Source organism: Eriocheir sinensis, chromosome 35 (genome assembly GCF_024679095.1).
Source record: "Eriocheir sinensis breed Jianghai 21 chromosome 35, ASM2467909v1, whole genome shotgun sequence".
Taxonomy (NCBI): Eukaryota; Metazoa; Arthropoda; class Malacostraca; order Decapoda; family Varunidae; genus Eriocheir; species Eriocheir sinensis.
Window position 1 is genome coordinate 1,257,179 of NC_066543.1, and position 21,386 is coordinate 1,278,564.

General features: G+C 43.4%; 1 protein-coding gene across 1 annotated transcript; it reads left to right on the top strand.

Moving 5' to 3' along the window:
• The first annotated feature begins 214 nt into the window (after positions 1–214).
• LOC127007235 (uncharacterized) lies at positions 215–12,122 on the top strand. Its single transcript, XM_050877950.1, has 14 exons — positions 215–437; positions 1,353–1,477; positions 2,170–2,334; positions 2,919–3,095; positions 3,474–3,656; positions 4,049–4,154; positions 4,360–4,471; positions 5,116–5,260; positions 5,791–5,894; positions 7,173–7,394; positions 7,534–7,840; positions 8,318–8,506; positions 8,649–10,686; positions 10,836–12,122. Exons 1-14 carry the CDS (start codon positions 314–316, stop codon positions 10,919–10,921), a joined length of 4,083 nt encoding a protein of 1,360 aa, XP_050733907.1. The 5' UTR covers positions 215–313; the 3' UTR covers positions 10,922–12,122.
• Positions 12,123–21,386: the final 9,264 nt, after the last annotated feature.

The following is a 21,386-nucleotide window of genomic DNA, read 5'->3' on the forward strand; positions in this document are numbered from 1 at the left end:
TGGTGCTTATTAAAAAGGCCTTATGCTACGGGAATGACTTATTGAAAATGGCTTATGTGGCTAGAGTAAATGGCTTATTAAAAATGGCTTATGATAAACGAATGGCTTATAAAAAATGTCATGCTAGGTGAACGACTACTTAAAAATTACTTATTCTACATGAATGACCTATTATAAGAGGATTTAATATTGTATAAGTCAGTAGACCCTCGATGAAGGCGCCTCGGGTCCGTGTGTGTGTGTGACGTCCAGCGCGAGGGAATCAAAGAAGAGGAATTAAACCATTATATCCTAGTCCTTCCAGCGCCACCATATGTCAGCTGTGAAGAAGAGTAGATGTGCTGAGCAGGAGGTGTTGGCCTGCCTGTCTCAGCACTTTAAGCATGGGGCGTTCAAGAGTGACCTGCAGCGGAGAGCCGTGTTGGCCGTGGTGCAAGGTGAGGGAGGGGAGGGCACGGGGGAACATCATCGCGCTCAAATATATAATAACATCCTTACACACACACACACTGGATATGGATTTATGATGTGCAGGGTACCCGTACAGGTGCATAACACAGAAATGGTAACCTGTCACCGTTGAAATAGTAACCTATCACTGCTAAAATAAATTGTAACCTGCTGACCTCCCCCCCCCACACACACACACACTAGGTAAATACAACTTGGTAAATAAATACACACACACACACACACACACACACACACACACCTTTTGGGTGGGAAATAAAACACTCGTGAATATTCCCCAAACTTTTATGTCTTCAGAATCGTAGGTTAAGTTTCATTTAAAATCTCTCAAGTTTCGGCAAATCTTAAGAATAGCGGCTCCTAGCGGGTGCGTATTTAGGGCACGGTGTGGTGGTAATTACAGCATTTCTAGCACACGACGGGGTTTTGACAAGCGGACAGGCGTGTTTATGTCACAAGGGGTGTATTTATCCGTGCGGGCTCTTCCCTTTCTTCACCCCGGAGCTCGCAGTCTCATCGCCCATTGACTTAGAAGAAATCGTGAGGCCAGCGTGGAAAAATACACCCCTTGTGACATAAACAAGCCTGTCCGCTTTTCAGAACCCCGTCGTGCGTGCTAGAAATCATCATCAAGGGTCTACAACCACAAGGGAAAGCCATTACAAAGGCAATCCCACACCTGCTATTGGACTGGATTTACCTATAATTTGGGATTCATCCGTTGATAAAGAAAAGGGAAATACCTAATTGAGCCAAGAATATATTCCATGGTACACAAATGAAAACAGGCCTATGAATGCTTCTGTAGCCACTAATTGAGATGAATAATGAACTATTAATCAAACAGCTTACACCACATCCTTTTGTTTCTCTCCTTGCAGGTTCCCAGGATGTGTTTGTGTCCATGCCAACTGGTTCAGGAAAGTCACTGTGTTACCAGCTGCCAGCAGTGTTGGCAAGAGGAAAAGTGGCCATTGTGGTGTCTCCCCTTATTGCCCTCATCAAGGTGTGTGTACGATCGTCAAGAGCAAGAGAGACTCATAGTCCGTCCCACCCCATAAGGGAAAACAAAGATATTAAACAAAAAATGAAAAAAGGTGAATGGTCTGCTCACACCAGCTTGCCTTGCCCTGGTGTAATTATGTGTGATGATGATCCTCAGCATCTTTGTGAGCCTTGTGCTGTTAAGTAATCATCTTTCTCTAAGAGGTCATATTCTTATGTGACCTTGGAGGTGGTATGATAGATGGTCACTGTCCCTGAAGCAGCTGAGTTATATTGAAGGCTCCAAAAGGTAACTTAATGCCTTTATTTGTGAAAGAAACTTGAGTGGTGTTGTAATGGAAGACTACAGAGTTTATGTCAGTTATTGCCTTGATTAATACTTGATTTATGTGAATTATGTTACTACTTATATAATTACTAGTTGAGTGTTTTTGACGAACATCAATAAATTCGTGAGGAGAATTGATACTTTGGATAAATAATGAATTTGATTATTGTTTTCATTATTATTATTATTATTATTATTATTATTATTATTATTATTATTATATCACTATTTTATTATTGTTATCGTTACTACTACTACTACTACCACTACTACTACTACTACTGCTGTTTAAAATGAAACACTCACAATAAAAATCCAGTAGTATTGTATGGAAATCTTCATAATGTTTCAAATCACACCTACAGGATCAGATAGAGCACCTACAGAGATTGAACATTGTTGCTGAATCCATAAACTCCAAAATGACGGTGAAGGAACGGAACCGTGTCATATCAGACCTGAACTCAGTCACGCCCTCCACTCGCCTCCTCTACATCACCCCTGAACAGGCTGCTACAAACTTCTTCCAGGTAGGTGAAGGGCATGGATCAAGAGCTAATATATACTCCACCTTGATAACTGTGACCCCAAGTTTTATTATTATTATTATGAGATGAATCAGGTAGAGATGGAGGAGTGCGGACACTATAAACTACGTACTTGTTCAGCAGCTCCCAAACACCTGAGACAGTAAGAAAGAGTAAATGAAAGTGAAAGCGATGAGGGAGGTGAAAGAAGACAGGAAAATTTTGAAGATTATAGAATTGGAGGGACACAGGGATTGGGTAATATATATATCATAAAATACATAAACAAATAAAAAAATCCTTCTCATTCCCTCCCTCTTGGTAAATATAATCCCATTCCCTTGTGATTCCCTCTTGGGTGAATGTAATCCCCATTCCCTTGCCTTTCCCTCCCTTTTGGTAAATATAATCCCATTCCCTTGTCTTCCACTCCTTGGTAAATATAATCCCATTCCCTTGTGTTTCCCTCTTGGGTGAATATAATCCCCATTCCCTTGTCTTTCCCTCCCTCTTGGTAGATTATTATCCCCATTCCCTTGTCTTTCCCTCCTTGCTAGATTGAATCCTCATTTCCTCCTTACCGTCAGAGCTTGCTGGATCGGCTGCAGAAGTACAACAAGCTCTCTTACTTTGTGGTGGACGAGGCTCACTGTGTTAGTCAATGGGGACATGACTTCCGGCCAGACTTCCTTCGCCTTGGGTATTTGCGAACCAAGATACCCAGCATCCCATGGGTGGCTCTGACTGCCACAGCCACAGCGAGGGTAAGTCATGGGTAATGAGTCATGTAATGTGAAACTCCATCTATAACTTGTCAACCTTTAATTGTTTTAGGTATTTATCCAAACCACAGTTGAATATTATGTAATTATGATTCAAAGTACCCTAACTGTTATTAAAGAAGCTCTGTTGAAAATTAAATCTAATAGAATAAAGTTGTTAAATACTAAGAACAAATAAAAAAATGCTGGCCACAGCCTGAAATGTAGCTTGTCTTAGAATCTAAAGTCAAGGAATTTCCTTACCAATCTGACAACACACCTAACCATCATATCACCAACACATCAGTTGCAAAGCTCTGTATGTATTTCCACTGTTTTGTTGATGCTGTTTTAAGAGGGACATGGTTCTGTATCTTGCAGGTTGTTGAGGACATCTACCTCCAGCTTAAACTCAAGAAACCAGTGGCAAAATTCAAGGCCTCGTGCTTCCGATCCAATCTTTTCTATGATGTTCGATTCAAGGACTCCTTGGAAGACCCGTTTGAAGAACTGCGGGACTTTGTGGTGGAGGCGCTTGGGGAGAACTGGGAAGTGAACAGGACTGTGAGTGGTGTGTTTGTATTTTTATCATTTCATGCTCTGCAAGATTGAGATAATTTGGATATTTTTTTGTCAGATTTTTGCATGTGTAAAAATACAGAACATAGTTTTGTTGCTATTACATAGATACATATTTATGAATGTCTAAATGTTTTTACTTATTAGTAACCTTGAATTCAGTGACTTGGGTAATCCTTTCTGTGCCTTTGGCCGTGAAATGGGTCTAGGTCTTTTTTGGAGTGTTATTTCACTAAAGTTATACTTTAAAAAGATGTTTAAGATAAGTTTAATTGTTCAATTATCATTGTTCTTTTCCTTTATTTTGTGAAGAAAGTCGCATTGTGTCAAGGTTGAATTCATGGGTACTGAAGTAAGTTATTAATTCTTTCATGAAGGTAAAGTCTGGGTGTGGAATCATCTACTGTCGAACAAGAGATGGAACCATTGAACTTGCACGGCAGTTATCAAGCAAAGGCGTTCCCACCAAGGCCTACCATGCTGGTAACTAGGGCAGCTCCTTCCCTTCAGTATCCTTCAGGGGATCTTAACAGGGCTTTTCCATTTTTTACCAGATAGACAAAACTTCCCCAACTCCATGTACCCATATCCATCCATCCATCCAAGACAGTTATAGAAATCCCATGGAAACAAGTGTTCATAATAGTTCAAAAACTGCCCAATATCAAAATTTGAATATTTCTTGCAGGTCTGAAAGCCAAAGAACGCTCACAAGTTCAGGAGGACTGGATGGACGGCATTGTGCCTGTCATAACAGCCACTGTGTCCTTTGGTATGGGGGTGGACAAGGCCTCAGTCAGGTAAGTCCATTCTCTAACTGTTTTCTATGCATATGTTATAGGCAAGATCACCACACCAAGAATGCCTGCATAGCAAACTCCTCCACTAGAGGGAAAGAAGTGTACTAGTTTGATGATGAGCCTGCTTGTTCAATTCAAAATGTGGGCTGTTTATGGTAATACTAAGATGTGTTGCAGTACTTTATTTTAATTTCCTATTGGTCTTGGATTAGAGGTTGAATGTAATAACTCACAATGTATATATGAACATCATTAGAAGGAATATTTATTCACTGTAAGGTAAGTTTACTGCACAGTCAGGTTGTGATGCCTTCCATCTCGTCTCCTCCAATGATGGGAACACATTTTGTGTTTGCTCAGGATCCAGTTCATTATAATGACTTTCATTCAGTGCAAAAACTGTTTTCTGAAACCCTTTATGAAGCCTATATCATGTTAAATGGACATGCTACTGTATAATCAAGAATGGTGCTACCATGCAGTAAACATGGGTGTTAGGCCTTAATAATGTGTGAGCAAAGTTATCATGTATAATGAATGATCATTTTATGAGGCTTGCCTGACTACTGAATTGTTTTACTGAGGTGTTCGCATTGGAATTCATAGGAATAACATCCTCTGTAACATTGTGTGCCTTTGTGCAGGTTTGTGGCCCACTGGAGTGTCCCGCAGTCCATGGCAGGCTATTACCAGGAGTCTGGGCGGGCTGGGCGTGACGGCAAGCGGTCCAGGTGCAGGATATACTACAGCAAGAAGGAGAGAGACACTATCTTCTTCCTCCTTCGTCAAGTGAGACTGCCACTTTCATTAATCAGTAAATCCTTGACAAGTAGGAATCTGAACAAGTTGGACACTTTAGATCAGTCAAAATTTTGACAAAATGGAAAGTGTCCAACATACTATAATAGGAGTTTTCCACCAGTCAGCCAGGTTACCTGTTGAGTCATAGTCTGACTCATGATAGTGAAATTGTGACACACATACACAAACAAGTCAAACAGGCAGCTTACCCACACTAGGATTGTTTTCAGTCAATATGTCAAGAAGTAGACTGGAAGCTAAGTTCCTCAAAATTGAATACAGTTTTCAGACTATTTGATCGGGCAGGTGACACAGGCCATTCACATATTGCCTGAAAATTTGTTACTTTACAAATTGTATAAATTGATAGGATATAAATATCCTTCTGTCCAGTTAGATCTTTCTATCTATATTTGATGCTGGACTTTTGTACTATATTGAACTTACAGTTTACTGAGAGTCCTATATTGAACTTACAATTTACTGAGACCAAGTACTTGTCTTTTTTCTTCCTACAGGATGAGAAGAAGGGAAAAGTGTATGGCAAGACCAAGAAAGAAGAGCAAGCAAAGGTGGCCATCAAGAGCTTTGAGCAGATTGTCAAATTCTGTGAAGTGCCAATGTAAGCTACTAGGTCATCAAGCCACAGCCTCCTGTGTTTACAGACTAGTCACTAGAGTAGCATCCAGTCACACAGCTTGGGGTTAACAACTTAACATGCAAGGGAACCCATGTTGGGGGTCCAAGTATTACATTGTTTGCTAAATTACATCATATTTTTCTCAGAATTTTATGAGAGGATTTAGCTTTTCTGATGGGGGGCTTGACTCCTGGCTCCTGGTACCTGTGCCACTGATATCATGCAGGGAGAAAAATATTTAAGTCTATAGTCAAACCATTTCAAATAGTCTGTTTGAGCATTCGATTCTGCAGGTCCTTTCCTACCCTCAGCACTGCAACACGGTCCCAACACTTATTTTTCCCTCTCATATGTTTCCTATAGCTATCACATGAGAGGGAGGGATAGGTGCTGGGACTGTGTGGCATAGCAAAGCGGAGGAAATGACATGTCGAATGAAACGCCCAAACGGACTATTTGAAATATTTTGACTATAGTAGGTGACATGTGGATGCCCAGCGCAGTTAAATATGTTTCTAGTGAGTTGTATATTGATTCATGAAACTTTCTGTGTGTTATAATTATGAGTTTGTCCTAATTTTGTTGGCAAAAGGTAAGTAAGATGTATGAATGGATTATACTACTACTACTACTACTACTACTACTACTGCTACTACTGCTACTGCTACTACTACTACTACTACTAATAATAATAATAATAATAATAATCAAGATTTTGTTAGGTAGAAAGTCTCAGTATTCTTGGTAAACACAGTAATGTCAGGAATAGCAACCTGCCACTCCCTCTGAATAGCAAGGTGTACACTTGGTGTTTCCTGACATTCCTAACATGCTGTTCAGAAACCCAGGACCTCACAAAATATTTTGATAAAAACCCAAGAAATGCACAAAAAGGAATGGAGAGAAAATACTGAGTATAACATGGAGAGACAAAGCTATCATCATGGATTAGAGAACTTGCCTACACACATCCATACATAGATACATACATACTGTCATCCATACTCTCCTAGAACCACACCATCCACTTTGACCCATACTCATTAGGAGGCCACTATCATGCATCTTCATTCTATTTTCTTTACAGTTGCAGCACCTAGCAGTCTTTCATTTTTTGTTTTTGCCCTTGAGCTGCTTCCTCTACTGTAACAAAAGATCCTTCCTTCCCTCTCCCCTTCTCTACTGCTGCCCACACTTCTCATACACACACACACACACTCTCACACATTAATATATTCCACCTTTGCTTTGCTCGGGCAGGTGCCGACACTTGGCCTTCACTCAGTACTTTGGAGATGACAAGCCAGACTGCAGGAAAAACTGCGATTTCTGCACCAACCGCAAGGTGACAGAAAAGCGTGTGGAGCAGTGGAATGTGGCAGTGGTCCGCAAGGAAGCCTACAGGTTTGCTCCAGCGGCAGCTTTTGAAGATGGCTTTGAAGACGGCAGCCTCTACGGGGGAGGAAGAAGGGGATTAAAAAGGTAGCTTGAATGTCAGAAGTTTATTTCCATATCTAACATTCTAGGTGGATAATGAATAACAGCTATATAGTTGGTGATCATTTGATTATATTTCGTGGTTCTGTAACGCTTGAGAAAGTATTATTTATATTTACATCAGAGAGCAGGATGAGTACAACCAGGACGGGGATGGAGATGACCTGGAGAGAGCAAAGCAGCAGGAAAAGAAAGACAGGATGACATTGATCAAGCAGCAGTTTGCGTTACGTAGAGGGAAAGGCAACAAAACCTCCTCCTCTTCCTCCTTCTCCTCGTCCTCTTCCTCCTCCTCCTTCTCAACGGCAAAGAGCAGACTAAAGGAGCAACGTGAGAAGCAGCAGTCGGAAAAAGAGGAGCAAGACAGAGCCAGCAGGTCCAAACTCACCAGTGCTCAGTTCACCTCCAAGATCAATGGCCTCAACATAGCGGTGAGTTTCCCCACAGGACATCATGGTTGTGTTTCCCTCTTTCTATTTTCTGTGCTGTAGTATAACGGAGATGAAATGTTGCCTGTGATCTGTGATGTCTGATTTTATTGTCTGCTCCTGTTTAGTTTACATTTGAGTACATGAATGCTTTTTTGTTTGAACTGTTTCTGCAGGAAGGTTATTCTACATAATATGAAAAGCTCTCCCTGTACTTGATATGATTATTATTATTATTTTTTTTACCATGCTTGTCTATACTCATTGACCCAAGCCTACTGTACATAGTCATTCCTTTCTTTACTCCTATAAATGTTGTGATTAGTTACTCTTTTAGCTTTTGTGTGTGTGTGTGTGTGCTTTATCTTGTTGATCTTTTTCTTTATTAATGTATATTTCCTCACAACAAAAAATATGTGAAATAAAGATAAGGACAGAACTATAATGATGGCTAACAACACAATGATCTTCCAATTTCAGACACGTGAGAGTTACCTCCAGTTAGTGTCTCAGGCTCTGTCCAAGAACTATGAGGAGTGTTGGCAGACTGGTCAAGGCAGGAGCCACTTGAAAGAATCCGACATAGAAGATGTTGCCACCAAGATGGAGTATCAAGTGTTTACCTCCACCAGCGTCATGATGATGTATCGCAAAGGCATGATGTCGCTGGTGAGTGACTTAGTATTCAAATAAGTTATGGAATGAGTTTAGTAAGGCCTCCACCCTAATGTTGAAACTATGTGTTTTATATTATGTTAACAGAACCTTTCAAAGAAAATCCTGGCCTGAAATTAATTTTTTTTTGCTGCAGATGTTGAGCCTAAAGAGGGAAACTGCAGAGAAAAAGCTGCGGACTGAACTAGCTGAGCACCAGCCCCAGCTGAGCCTTGGACAGCTGGCCAAGCAGATTGAGTGTGACATCAAGGACAGGCAGACAAAAAAAGGCTCAGGTTTTACAACAGCCAGTGAGGTGCTGAAGGGGCAGAAGAACCAGAAGGACAGCAAGGAAGGATCCCCGCCCCGACTGTCCTCAAGGCGTGGTTTTGCCCTTAAACGTTCTCCATCACGGCAGACATCCCTCACCTCCTTCTTTTCCAAGGACACCAAGAAAACAGTTTCCAGCCTGGACCATCAGCTCTCAGAGAGTGAATCTGATAATGAGACAACATGTGAAGATGCCAATGGAGGTGAGACAACAGGTGCACTTATGAATGGTGCAGGTGGGATGGCTGGAGAGGATCATGATTGTAGTGGTGACAGCAACTATGATTCAGAGGAGAACCAGGAATTTGAGATGGAAGAATACTCACTCTCAGATCTGGAGAAGGAGGAAGAGAAAGGGAAGAGGGACGAAAAGGAAATGATACAGGTGGCACCACTGCTGACGTGTGATAGAATCAACAGTTTGGGGGACAGAAAGAATAAATATGATGAAGAGAATGGGTTTCCTGAAAGAGGAACATTAGACCTGGAAATATGTACTGCTAGTGTGAAGAGTGAAAGTGACAGAAAAGTTAGTTTGGAAGAAGAAATGGACAGTGAAAAAATTTCATCCCTGAAAATTGAAAGAAAGGATGATATTAATAAAGAAATGCTATTTTTAAAAAGAGAAGGAAGTGTATCAGGTTCCAGTAGCTGTGAAGTTAAAGTGAAGCAAGAAGTTGAAGTGAAGCAAGAAGTTGAAGTGAAGCAAGAGGTTGAAGTGAAGCAAGAGGTTGAAGTGAAGCAAGAAGTTGAAGTGAAGCGAGAAATTGAAGTGAAGCGAGAAGTTGAAGGCAAGGCAGCAGCTTCTTTTGAAGCCAAAAATGTGTCAGGTTTTAATGAATGTAGAGTCACAGTGAAAAAAGAGATCAAGGATGAGAAAACTTTTTCTTTGGAAGATGCCAATGTGCCAAGCTCCACTAAGTGTAAAGTTGAATTGAAAAAATATGATGATGAGGAAAGGAGCAACAATCATGTAGACAAGAAACGGAGAAAGTCAACCAGCTCCAGACTTGACGACAGTGACTGTGACACTGGGAACTGTGAAGATGATGATCCGGTTCGAAAAAAAATTAAGTTGTCAAAATCTAGTACCAGCCAAAAGAGCATTGCTAAGCCAGACAAAAGGGCAGCTGAAACAGCCAACCAATGGAGGATATCCAACAGTAGTGACAGTGACAGAAATGCAAAATCCCACAGAGACAAAAGTACTTGTGAATCTTACTTAGCAAAATCTGCCAATTGTGTGAAATCCAGTGGCAATGCCAACACCAAATTTGAACAGCGTTTGCAACACACTTACAGAGATTCTGAGAGGAGTGACCAGAAGTACAGAAAAGAGTATGAGAGAAATGGGAAAACATCTGGCAAGTGTCCAGAAGACTCCAAAAAGGAGCGTAGACAATCTAATGATTCCGTGAGAGAATCACAGAAAAGCATAACTGCCAAAGAAAGATTGTGGGACAATGAAAAGAAATGCACCAAAGAAAAAGAAATTAGTAGAAATTCAAGGTGTAAAAAAGATGATGTGGATTTAAAGCATTCTAAAACAGTAATGGTGAAACATAGAGAAACAGTTACCTCGGGTGATATTAATCTCAGCACTCCAAGAGTGTCTTTGAATTCTGTCAAATCCTCTTCCTGCGAGAGAACAAGTACTTCAGCCCCACCAGAAGCAACAAATGAGGGTAAAGCAGCACACAAAGGGTCCAGTAGGAGGGAGGAGAAGCAGCAGGTGGCCGAGTGGGTGGTGAAGTACCTGATGCCCCACTACAAGAACAGCGCCATCCACGGCAAGGATGTCTTCAAGGCACTGGCCAGGCAGCTGTCACACAGCGGAGATGTGGTGCAGCAGGCGCAGGCCACAGGTGAGAGAGAGAGAGAGAGAGAGAGAGAGAGAGACTGTGGGTTTTGGTTCATAGGTTACCATTTCCAGGATGGTCAGCATTTGAACTGTTTAGTTTGAAGGTGTTTGTGGTTTTTATACATGTAATTCAATATATGTAATTCCTTCCAGGCGAAAAGGGTGTAAGGCAGTACATTGATGGCATCTTTACCAATGGGAGAAAAATCACCTCCGAGACAGACCTGGCGCAGCTGTGAGAGTGGACGGCCAACACTCCCCAGGGCATGCTAGGGGCAGAAAGATGAACATTGTTCTGTAAGGTTTGCTTCTCTGAAACTTGTGTATTTTCTGTTGCATAAACTCGCCAGATGATCCGACAGTCACCTACATTTATCTCTTAAACTTGAACACAGCATTTCCTTATTTTTTCCCTTTATCATGTGGAATATCTCAGTATGATCTGCTCAACATTTTTTATTGGGTGCTAATTTGCCTTATTATTGCATCATATATGGAATTTTAATTATGTGATATAGGCTGTTCATATTCCTAAACTCAAAGACTAGTTTTAAACAGGCTCATCAGCTTTACCTAGATACTGAAAGGAATTTTCCACACGATAGAAAAAACATTTTTTTAAATGTTTGTAGTTGAATGTAGGTGTTTGTATGAGGTTGCTAATGACACCTCTTGAGTGCGTACATGTTTGTTTCCTTGTTCTGCATCCTGTGCTGGGCTTGAGAGACTTACAGCCTTTAAAACAAAAGAAGGTAGAGTGAGAGAGGCTGCTGACCACCCTTCCATTTCAGGGAGGTACAGTTCATGAATGAAATACACGAACATGTAAACTAGGGACTTGTTGTGGGTGCCTGCTCTAAGGAAGCTCCTTGAGGAAACAGGATGTCAGAGCCATAGGTAGACAGACCAGTATGCACTAATGACTTTAAAAGTGAACAGGAATGACCCTTGATCTCATCACTTGCTGAAGCAGTGCACTCAGGGTCTGGGGCTGCATGAGGGTGAAGCAGTGCACTGTGGACAGGGATAGTTTTAGGTACAAGTAAAATATATAAATAACTGCTTCAGTTTTCTTTTGTGTGCAGGGGTTCCCAAATATTTATCCCTTTAAGAAATAATGATGCTCCTGATTTTGTATATTGTAATATAATCTTACTACCCTCTGTGAATACCAAACCAGGGGGCTCAGGTATGTTATGGGGCCCCAAGCCATGAAACAGCTTGGGCCTCCTGAAAAGTAAAACCAGCACTGGCTATGGAACCATGTTCCTGTCACTTAACATTCCTTATTGTGTGCAGGTATGCACTTGTATAACTATATATACTAAGGTTATGGTTGTGCACTTTCCAGGTATACATAAGTGTTTTGGAATGCCTAAAGTAGAAATGCGAGGGATGTGATTTACAACACAACTTCAAATTAAAAACTATGTTTTCTAATGTTTGTTTTTTATCAAGCATTTGGTGGTTTGCATATAATGATACCAATTATGTATGCATTTATGCCTAAGTAAAGCATATTCTGTATAACACTGTTGTTGTGTAGGGGTGTAGAGGGCCTTGAAAGCATTCAAGTCATAGGAAGGAGAAAATACAGACAAGGCAAAGCTATTCCAGAGGCATGAAAGAATGAAAATGCTGATTAACTCTTGCATTAGGAATTTAGATTTCATAGGGGCAAGCTTGAGTGGAAAATCGTTTACAGTGAGGCCACAGGAGTGGTGGAGACATGAAGTTAGCAAGTTCAGAAGACCAGTAAGCATGAAGACATCGATAGGAGATAGAAAGGGAAGCAGCATTATGGTTGAATTTAAAAGATAGAAGACAGTCAGTAAAAGGAAGGGAGCTGATGAGACACAAAGCGACCCTGCTGTGTCCAAAAGAGCTTCGTGCGTGGAACCCCCGCCACACGTGAAAAGCGAACTCAACACGGAGGACAAGGCCCCCAGGTCGGAGCACACTTCTCTGGTGACAACCCAAAGAGTTGTTTTGAAAGCTCCTCCAACGTTTTCTTCATTAACACCTGCAAAATTCGTGATTTGATACATGAAACATTCACGCGTGCGAGTGGGGGTGGCGGACCGCGAAACGGATAAACTATTATAGTGTCGACCCATCGGGGAGGACAAGGACCGAGACGGACTGGCGCAGGGCCGTTGCTAAGCGTTCAAGACAATGGAGATGATCGCAGCTGTATGACAACAAGCGATGAAGGGGAGAACTCTCGATGGGTCTCTGGTCATGGTTCCACGGATTTTTCTTCTTTTTTTTGTCTGATAGTATTTACTGCTATCTAAAGACAATCAAGAGAGGGAATCAAGCTAAGCGGAAGTAAATACAGTAGACCCTGAACTTTACATTGTTGTGATTCTTTAAATTATTTAAGGCTGAAGTCCCTAATGCCCAGTCGTAGCAAGTGCCTGGTCGGGCGGCGTGACGGGGGACGTGCTCCCCGGGCGGCGCGGCGGTGGGCGGGGGGCGGTAGACGCACGAGTTGGGAAACCCCGGTGGTGGTGGTGGTGGCGGCAAACAGGTGACCCTGCACACGGCTCGGGGGAGGGGAGGGTTGGCAGGGGTCCACTGGTCGCCTCGTGGTGCAGGTAGGGTGCCAGAGCTTCCCAGAACAGACAGGACAGTGCCAATTCAAGCCACCGCTGCGCACACACATTTAGAAAGCTTGGCGGGAACTGCTTCGGCGGTGATAAAACTCGCCGACGCAACAACCGAGAGGAAGCAAGAGACACATGACGTAAGTACGCGACTACGGAAATGCATCAATGACGGTGGCGGCGGCGGTGGTAAGGGTGTTGGTGAAGGAAGAGGCATCGCGAGTGGAGGATAATGGAGGCAGAATTAAAGGTCCAGCCTCGAAGCATGAAAGTTCCAGGATCCCTAAAAATGTTATACTTTCCGCGACCATGTGTCAGTTGTCTTTCTTGGGCGCTTAACTCACTGGTTCACACACACACACACACACACACACACACACACACACACACACAAGGGAACCGGAGGGCACTATAATAAAGTCCATGTTCTTAAACGTATCTATGTATCTGACTACCATTACGCCTAATTTCCAAGGCCACAGAGAAGATTAACCTGGTTTCCATAGGTAGTTTTCCCGTTCAAGATGCAGACGGCGTGTAAAACCACACGTACCATGATCACAAAACAGTCTACATCCCAGCAACTTCTGATAGAGGCTTTTGAAACAGGCGAACTGAGGCGCCGGGACGTTTAAGAATAGGGGCTTTTTAATGAGCTGAATGAGGGGAGTAAACACAGCCCTCACGACACACAGGTGCTCCGTAAACCCCTCGGTAGAAGTAAGCGTGACGTCAGACTGCAGCGCTTTTTTTTTTTTTTTTTTTTTCTTTCTTTCTTTCTTTCTTTCTCTCCTGGCAGCCTGTGTTTGTTACTGCGCTGATGTGGAAAGTGTGTGTGTGTCACCATGCGGGAGACTGTAGTGTAGGCTATCTTAACAGGCACTGAGCCGAACACTCGTTTGTATTTCCTGCATCGGCAATCCGCCAGACAAGGAGGAGGAAGTGACTAGGCTTGGGGTGGAGGAAGGGGTGCGGGGGACGGGGGGTGGGGGTGGGGGGGGGCAGAGGTGGAATAAGCGTTTTAAATGTTCTTGTAACCACCTTGCCGTAGCTGCGACTCGCTGCGGCAGGCAATCAAATCTTCGTTGCTCCTTCCTGAGGCCTCGAGGTCTCCCCATGGCGGCTAGAAGAGAAATGCAGGCAAATGCAGCGAGTCCAGAATGTACTTGAGGCTGTGGGCGATGAGGAGGCACTTGAAGGCGAGGAAGTTTCATTAGGACAGCGGAGGAGAGAAGGATGTGAAGAGAGCATGGAGATTGAGATGTGTATACGGGCAGGAGAAGAGTCAGAATAAGCGGTGGCAGGGGCCGGGGAGGGGGCGGGGGGGGGAGAAACACGTAATGAGAGATGCAACTCCTGCAGGAATAAACACTGAAACATGGAGTGGAGAGAGAGAGAGAGAGAGAGAGAGAGAGAGAGAGAGAGAGAGAGAGAGAGAGAGAGATAATACATAAACATACAAAACTAAATGGAAGACTCCAAAATCCTACCTAAGTACATCTTCAAAAGTCCCTCATTTGCCCTGTTCGCAACATTACATTTCCTCTACGCACTTTTACTCAAAATTCGAGGAACGTACTCCAGCAGAAGTTTTCCGCTTTGCTCATACGCCATCACTATGCAAACACAAACAGTTCTCAAATACTACCACTTTGCAAATGGCACTCAATTGTCGCTACTTTACAAACGTCACCACTTCACAAGCGTCAGTATTTTTTTATTTATTATTTTTTTTTTACCACCACTTTACAAACGCTTTTTTTTTTTCTCGCAAACGTCGCCTTTCTCAGCATTCCCCATTTTGCAAAAAACACCCTTGAAAATGCCACCACTTCACAAAATGTCACCACTTAATCGAAATACAGCTGGAAAACGTTTCTCTCTCTCTCTCTCTCTCTCTCTCTCAATCGCTTTCTCTCTCTGCTATTCCCTCGCTCAGCCTTGGACAAAGAGGTTAACCTTCTCCCTGGTCGTTGACACTTTCCTCTTCGCTGCCAAGTGTTCCTTCTTTCTCTTCCCTACCGACCCCCTCCTCCTTCAGCCTCCCTCCCTCCCTCCCTCCACCTGTACCCTTCTCTCCCTCCCTCCCTTCCTCCACCTGTACCCTTCTTCTATCTTTAATACCTGCAGTTTTTCGTGGCCCCTTCCTTCCTCCTTTCTTCCTTCCCGCTGTATAATTACTTCGTTGTGTCCTTCACCTCCTTTATCGCGTCACGGGTTGCATTCTGCGTCGTTGCCGGCCACGAAGCTGTATGGTGTTGTTTACAGATTGGCGTATAGTTTTTTTTGTTTGTGGGGAGGGCGAAGGAAAAAAAGAGAACTTTCCTTTTATGTTTAATCTTAGCTAAGTGGTGAAAATTTCTGAAGAATCAAGGTCGTGAGTGCGAGAACAAGTAATGTCATTGCTTACATAGACGCAGGATCCAGCCTTAGACGAAAGTTTAGAATAGTGAGAGGCGGGAACCGAATATAAATCACTATCAGTAGTCTCATAAATCTGTGTATCTGTTGGTAAAAGGTGGCGAGGTTTAGATAGATGACGATACACAGAACGGGAAGTACACAGCGAAGACCAGGATTGTTGGAAAAGTTAATGAAGAAAACGTTGGAGGACCGAGGGAAACAACTCATTGGGTCGTCACCAGAAATGGGGTCCGACCTGGGGACATCCCTGGTCCTCTCTCTATAGATGGGGACTCCGAGACTGTTTTCCCTTTTTAAAATAATTTAGTTCGTGAATTATGAGTTGCGTGTGTGTCCTGTGCATATACTTTAGTGTTGAAAGGATGAGAGTTCGTCCTTAGAATTATGACTAGTCTTTGGAAAGGATGATAGAAGAGAGAAGGAAGAGATAACGGATGAAAGGAAGGGAAGAAAAAGAAAGAAGGGAGGGAGGCGAAAGGAAAGGAGAGAAAGGGATAGGAAGCAAAGGAAATGGAAGGGAGGGAAGGAAAGGAATATATAAATAAGGGAGGAAGGAAGACAGGGAAGCAAAAGAAAGGAGGAAGGGAAGGAAGGGAGGCGAAAGGATGGAGAAAAACAGGAAACGGACTATGAGGACACGTTCAGTATACAGACTCGTCCTTCATCTGTGCCTCACCAAGAGTGGCTTCAGCCCGTTGTGGCACGTGTCAGATTGCTTGCTCCCTGAAGAACAATAACAACCGCGACATCAGGCTACACACGCAGAGGGAAAGAGCGAGCGGACGAGAAGTCAGTTTAAGAATGATGGGAATAGATTGATAGATAGATAGAACAGAGATAACATGCAGGTGAAGAGGTGGCCAGGTAATGGGTGAAGAGCGATTACCTGGCCACGTGTCGCGCCTCACCTGATGCTGACGTCACGCAGGTGTACTCCCACCCAGCCACATCTGCCTCAGGGTAACGTGGCGTCGGCCTAATTATTCTGGGCAACACCGAGTTCATTTATTTTCGGCAGAGTTGCGAAGACACACCAAGCCTCGGAACCCCTCCTCTTCTCTCCTCTCCCTATACCTCCCCTCCCTTTCTCCCTTCATTCTCCTCCCTGTCTTCCTTCCTCCCTTATTTATCTGCGTTTTCCTTCCTCTCTTCCATTCCCTTTGCTTCCTATCCCCTTCTCTCCTTTCTTTTCGGCCCTCCTTCCTTTCCCTTCCTCCCTTCCAATATTTCCTTTCTTTCCTCTCTCCCTCTTCCCTCATTTCCTTTTCCCTCCTTCCTTCGTATCCTTTACCTTCTCCCTTCTTTTTCTCTTCCTTTCCTTCCACTCCTTTCCTTCCTTTCACACCCTTCCCTCTTTCCTCCTTTCCTTTCTCTTCCTCTTCTTCCTTCGTTCCTTTCTCCTCCATTCCTCCCTTCCATCTACCCTCTGTCCCTTCCTCCCTCCTCCCGTCACTCCCTCCCTCCTTCCCTTCCTCCCTCGTCTGCCTCCCCTCCCTCCCTCCCTCCACATGGCACCAACCTGTTGCCTTGGTGCCTAAAACCACCATATTACACACGTGGTTTCCCCCCCCCCCCCCTCTCTCTCTCTCTCTCTCTCTCTCTCTCTCTCTCTCTCTCTCTCTCTCTCTCTCTCTCTCTCCTTCCCTTCATTTCCCTTCTCTTCGTCCCCCCTTCCCTTACTTCCATTCATCCTCCTCCCCTTTTCTCCCTTTTTTTTTTCCTCCTTCCCTCCTCTTCTTCCTCTTATATTTTCAATTCCTTCATTTTTTCCTCCATCATCCCTTCTTTATTTTCCTCCATCTTTTCATTTTATCTACCGCTTCCCTCCCTCCCTCTCTCCCCTCCCTCCTTTCCCTTATCCCTTTCCTTCCTTCTTACCTTCTCGTTTCTTCTTTTTCTTTCATCTCTTTCGCAAAGCATTAGCCCCCCCCCCCCCTTTTTTTTTGGAGGGGGGTTCCCTTTTTCCATTCCCTTGCTTCATCATCTGTCTATCATCCTGTTTTCGTTGACCTTTCCTCTCACCTTCTTAGAGTATGCAAGGTTTTCGGGGCAAGCAGAAAACGAAGGATATCCTGATGCTGGTGCTGGTGCTGGTGTGAATAATCGTATATATACCTACTGCAATGTTACGTGGTGATTGCGTATGGTGATGATGGAGGTAGTGCAGGTGGTGGTAATGATGGGGGTGATGGTGATTGTCGAGGTGCTGGTAAAGGTGATGGCAACAGTGGTGATGGTCGTAAGGGGCGTCTTAAGTAGTAAAAGTAGTGGTAATTGTTCTTTTATTAGTCGTATGGGCATCTGTGAAGGTTGATGGTGGTGGCGAGTGAGTGACAGTAATGGTGGTGGTGGTGGGGGGGGGGGGGGTGATAGAAATGTTATTGTTGTTGTTGTTGTTTTTGGTACTGGTGGCGGTTGTGGTGGTGAGTGATGGTGTCGGTGGTGCGTAGTGGTGTTGGCGTGGTGGCGGCGTGGTGACAGTGGCGTAGTGGTGGTGGTGGCGTGAACTGGCACACACTAGCACGCTGGGCAGCACTTCCTGTTCTCACGTGGTTCCTCGCGGTTCCTCGCGGTGCCAAGCCTCAGCCCCCGCCCTGCCCGCCCCCTCCCAGCTTGTCCTGGGAGGGGGGGGCGGACGCAGCGTAGTTTGTTGGTGTCCGGGAGGTGAAGGGTGTGGCGTGGGGAAGGAAGGGAAGGGGGAAGGCAGGAAAGGTAACAAAGGAAGATGATTGCTGTTTTGATTGTAATACCGTAGAACGGGGTAATTTGGATCGTGTGGGGTAATTTGGGTCAACGTTAAAAAGTTACCAAAATCGACAATAACTTTTGTATCATATGTCTGATCTCTTTGGGAAAGAAATCTTTGATTTTACCACTAAATTCTGCATTTTTTTATTTTTTTTATGTATAACAGATTGTATTTTAGGCTGTTAGAAAACTGTGAAATCAACTTTGTCAAAATCTGCAAGCACCAAATTGGTGCAATGTAGTAATACAACTGGCTGCTACTAAGAAACCAGTGGCCTTTTGTGCTTACTTTTCCTATGGTGAACTACAAATATTATAAAGTACGTATGGTTGGCATGTTATTCAATTTCCCTAAACCTCGGCGTCTATAATGCAGATAGCTGAAGCGTGGGGTAATTGTAGTCACACGCACCAGTTTTGGAAATAAATGTGTAGGACACACACTGTGGACCTCAGAATTTAACAGTGTGTTCTTCTCATTTGAAGGAACATACCCAGGAGATACAGAAGGTGGCTGGAGCCAACAGGCTTTTGTATGGCAGTAACTAGTTCACTCACACGCATCACTAGCATCAGTTACAGTAGAGGAGTCGCAGCAGTAGAAGGAATAGGTGGGTCGAATTTTAAGTCGTTGTTGTTACTCAGTCACCTCCCCTTCATGTGTGTGTGTGTGTGTGTGTGTGTGTGTGTCATGTGGGGCAACACGTGTGTGGGTGGCATGTGAGAATGAGGTGGTGGGAAACGGACAGTTGATGGTGACGGCGGTGTAGTTATCGGCTGAGAGAGAGAGAGAGAGAGAGAGAGAGAGAGAGAGAGAGAGAGAGAGAGAGAGAGAGAGAGAGAGAGAGAGAGAGAGAGGTGACACCCCTCCTCTAAACAAACAAACAAAAAAATAGACCACTGTTTACTTACTAAAAAATAAATAAATCGACGGTGAAATCGCTAACGTTTACACTCAGACCCAGGTGTTCGCCAAAGAATGACTAATGTAAATTTATAATAAGCAATGGAAAGGTATCAGTTTGTAGCTCTGTTAACAATGTAGCTTGTGAGGTCAGTAGTTTCCCACCGTCCACCTGCAACACTCTCCACTGATGTAGCAGAATAATCGCAGACGCGGTGGATTGGTTAGCGTCCCTGACTACTAATCTGCTGGCCTGGGTTCGAATCCTGGCGTGGGCAGTCAGCGTGCACCCCACCCAGTTGCTCATCCTTCCTTTCGGGCTGGTCGACAAATGGGTACCTGGAGAAACCTGGGGAAGGTAAACTGTGGTAACTGTGGTCATGCTTGCCTTATGTCGCGTTAATGGGTGCCCTCCCACCACAGGCTTCAGGGGCCAGCGGACCGGAGATGAGCACCGCCGCCACGCTCCACTGTGGCGAATGCTCTCAACTTTACCCTTGCCAGACTGTATGTAGACGAGAAGAACGAAATTCAAAATTTAACAAAGGAATACTTAAAATGAAAAAGAAAATGTATGCCGCCAATATAGTGGAATAATCGGAGACGCCAAAATAATATGTGGAGACGACAAAAAAACAAAACAAAAAAGTAAATCAAAAGAATACCAAAGATACAAAAAGCAACAGCAATTCGCATGTCACTTCGACGCGTCTGACGCTGCACAGCACACATGTCTTCCCGGGGACAATGGCGTGTTTTATTTTTTACTGTTATTTTTTGTCTTACTAATTTTTCTTTTGTCTTGAGTCTTCTTCCGTCAGCACTACTACTACCTTTTTCTTCTTCTACTACTACTACTACTACTACTACTACTACTACTATTAGGAGAGTATCGAAACACCTCTGCACCCGAAATTGACCTCTCATTTGGCCACTCGTTACTACTCTCTTATATAGGAATAGCAATTAGCGGCTTTTTTTTTCTCCCATTTTTGTTTTTGTTTTTGCCCTTGAGCTGCCTCCTTAACTGTAAAAAAAAATATATATATTTTCTCTTCATTTTCTTTTTCATTTTCTTTTTCTTTTTCTTCTTGTTCTTCTTCTTCTCCCCCTCCTTCTCCTCCTCCTCCTCCTCCATGTGATATTAGATAAGGAAGGCTCCGTTAGTGTCCACACCTCCAAAAACGTGACCGTCCTTTTTTTGCCCTTCTTCGTAAGTACTATAGAGGACCAAAAAAAGGACAGTCACGTTTTTAGAGGCGTGGACGCTAACGGAGCCTTATCTAATATCACAAGGAGGAGGAGGAGGAGGAGAAAGAAAACCCTTGCCATTCATTCCTTCTCATGATAAACACACAGGTATTTCCCATGACACACACACGCTCCTGGAAGACATTACTATCATCATTATTGTTATTATTATTATTATTATTATTATTATTTTTAGTAGTAGTAGTAGTAGTAGTAGTAGTAGTAGTAGTATTGTCGTCGTTAGTGATGCTACTGTTATCGTTCCTATTGCAGCTATTGTTGTTACTGTTATCGTTCCTATTGCAGCTATTGTTGTTACTGTTATCGTTCCTATTGCAGCTATTGTTGTTACTGTTATCGTTCCTATTGCAGCTATTGTTGTTACTGTTATCGTTCCTATTGCAGCTATTGTTGTTACTGTTATCGTTCCTATTGCAGCTATTGTTGTTACTGTTATCGTTCCTATTGCAGCTATTGTCGTTACTGTTATCGTTCCTATTGCAGCTATTATTACTGTTATCGTTCCTATTGCAGCTATTGTTACTGTTATCGTTCCTATTGCAGCTATTGTTGTTACTGTTATCGTTCCTATTGCAGCTATTGTTACTGCTATCGTTCCTGTTGCAGCTATTATTTCTGTTGTCGTTCCTGTTGCAGCTATTGTTACTGTTATCATTCCTATTGCAGCTATTATTACTGTTATCGTTCCTATTGCAGCTATCGTTACTGTTATCGTTCCTATTGCAGCTATTGTTGTTACTGTTATCG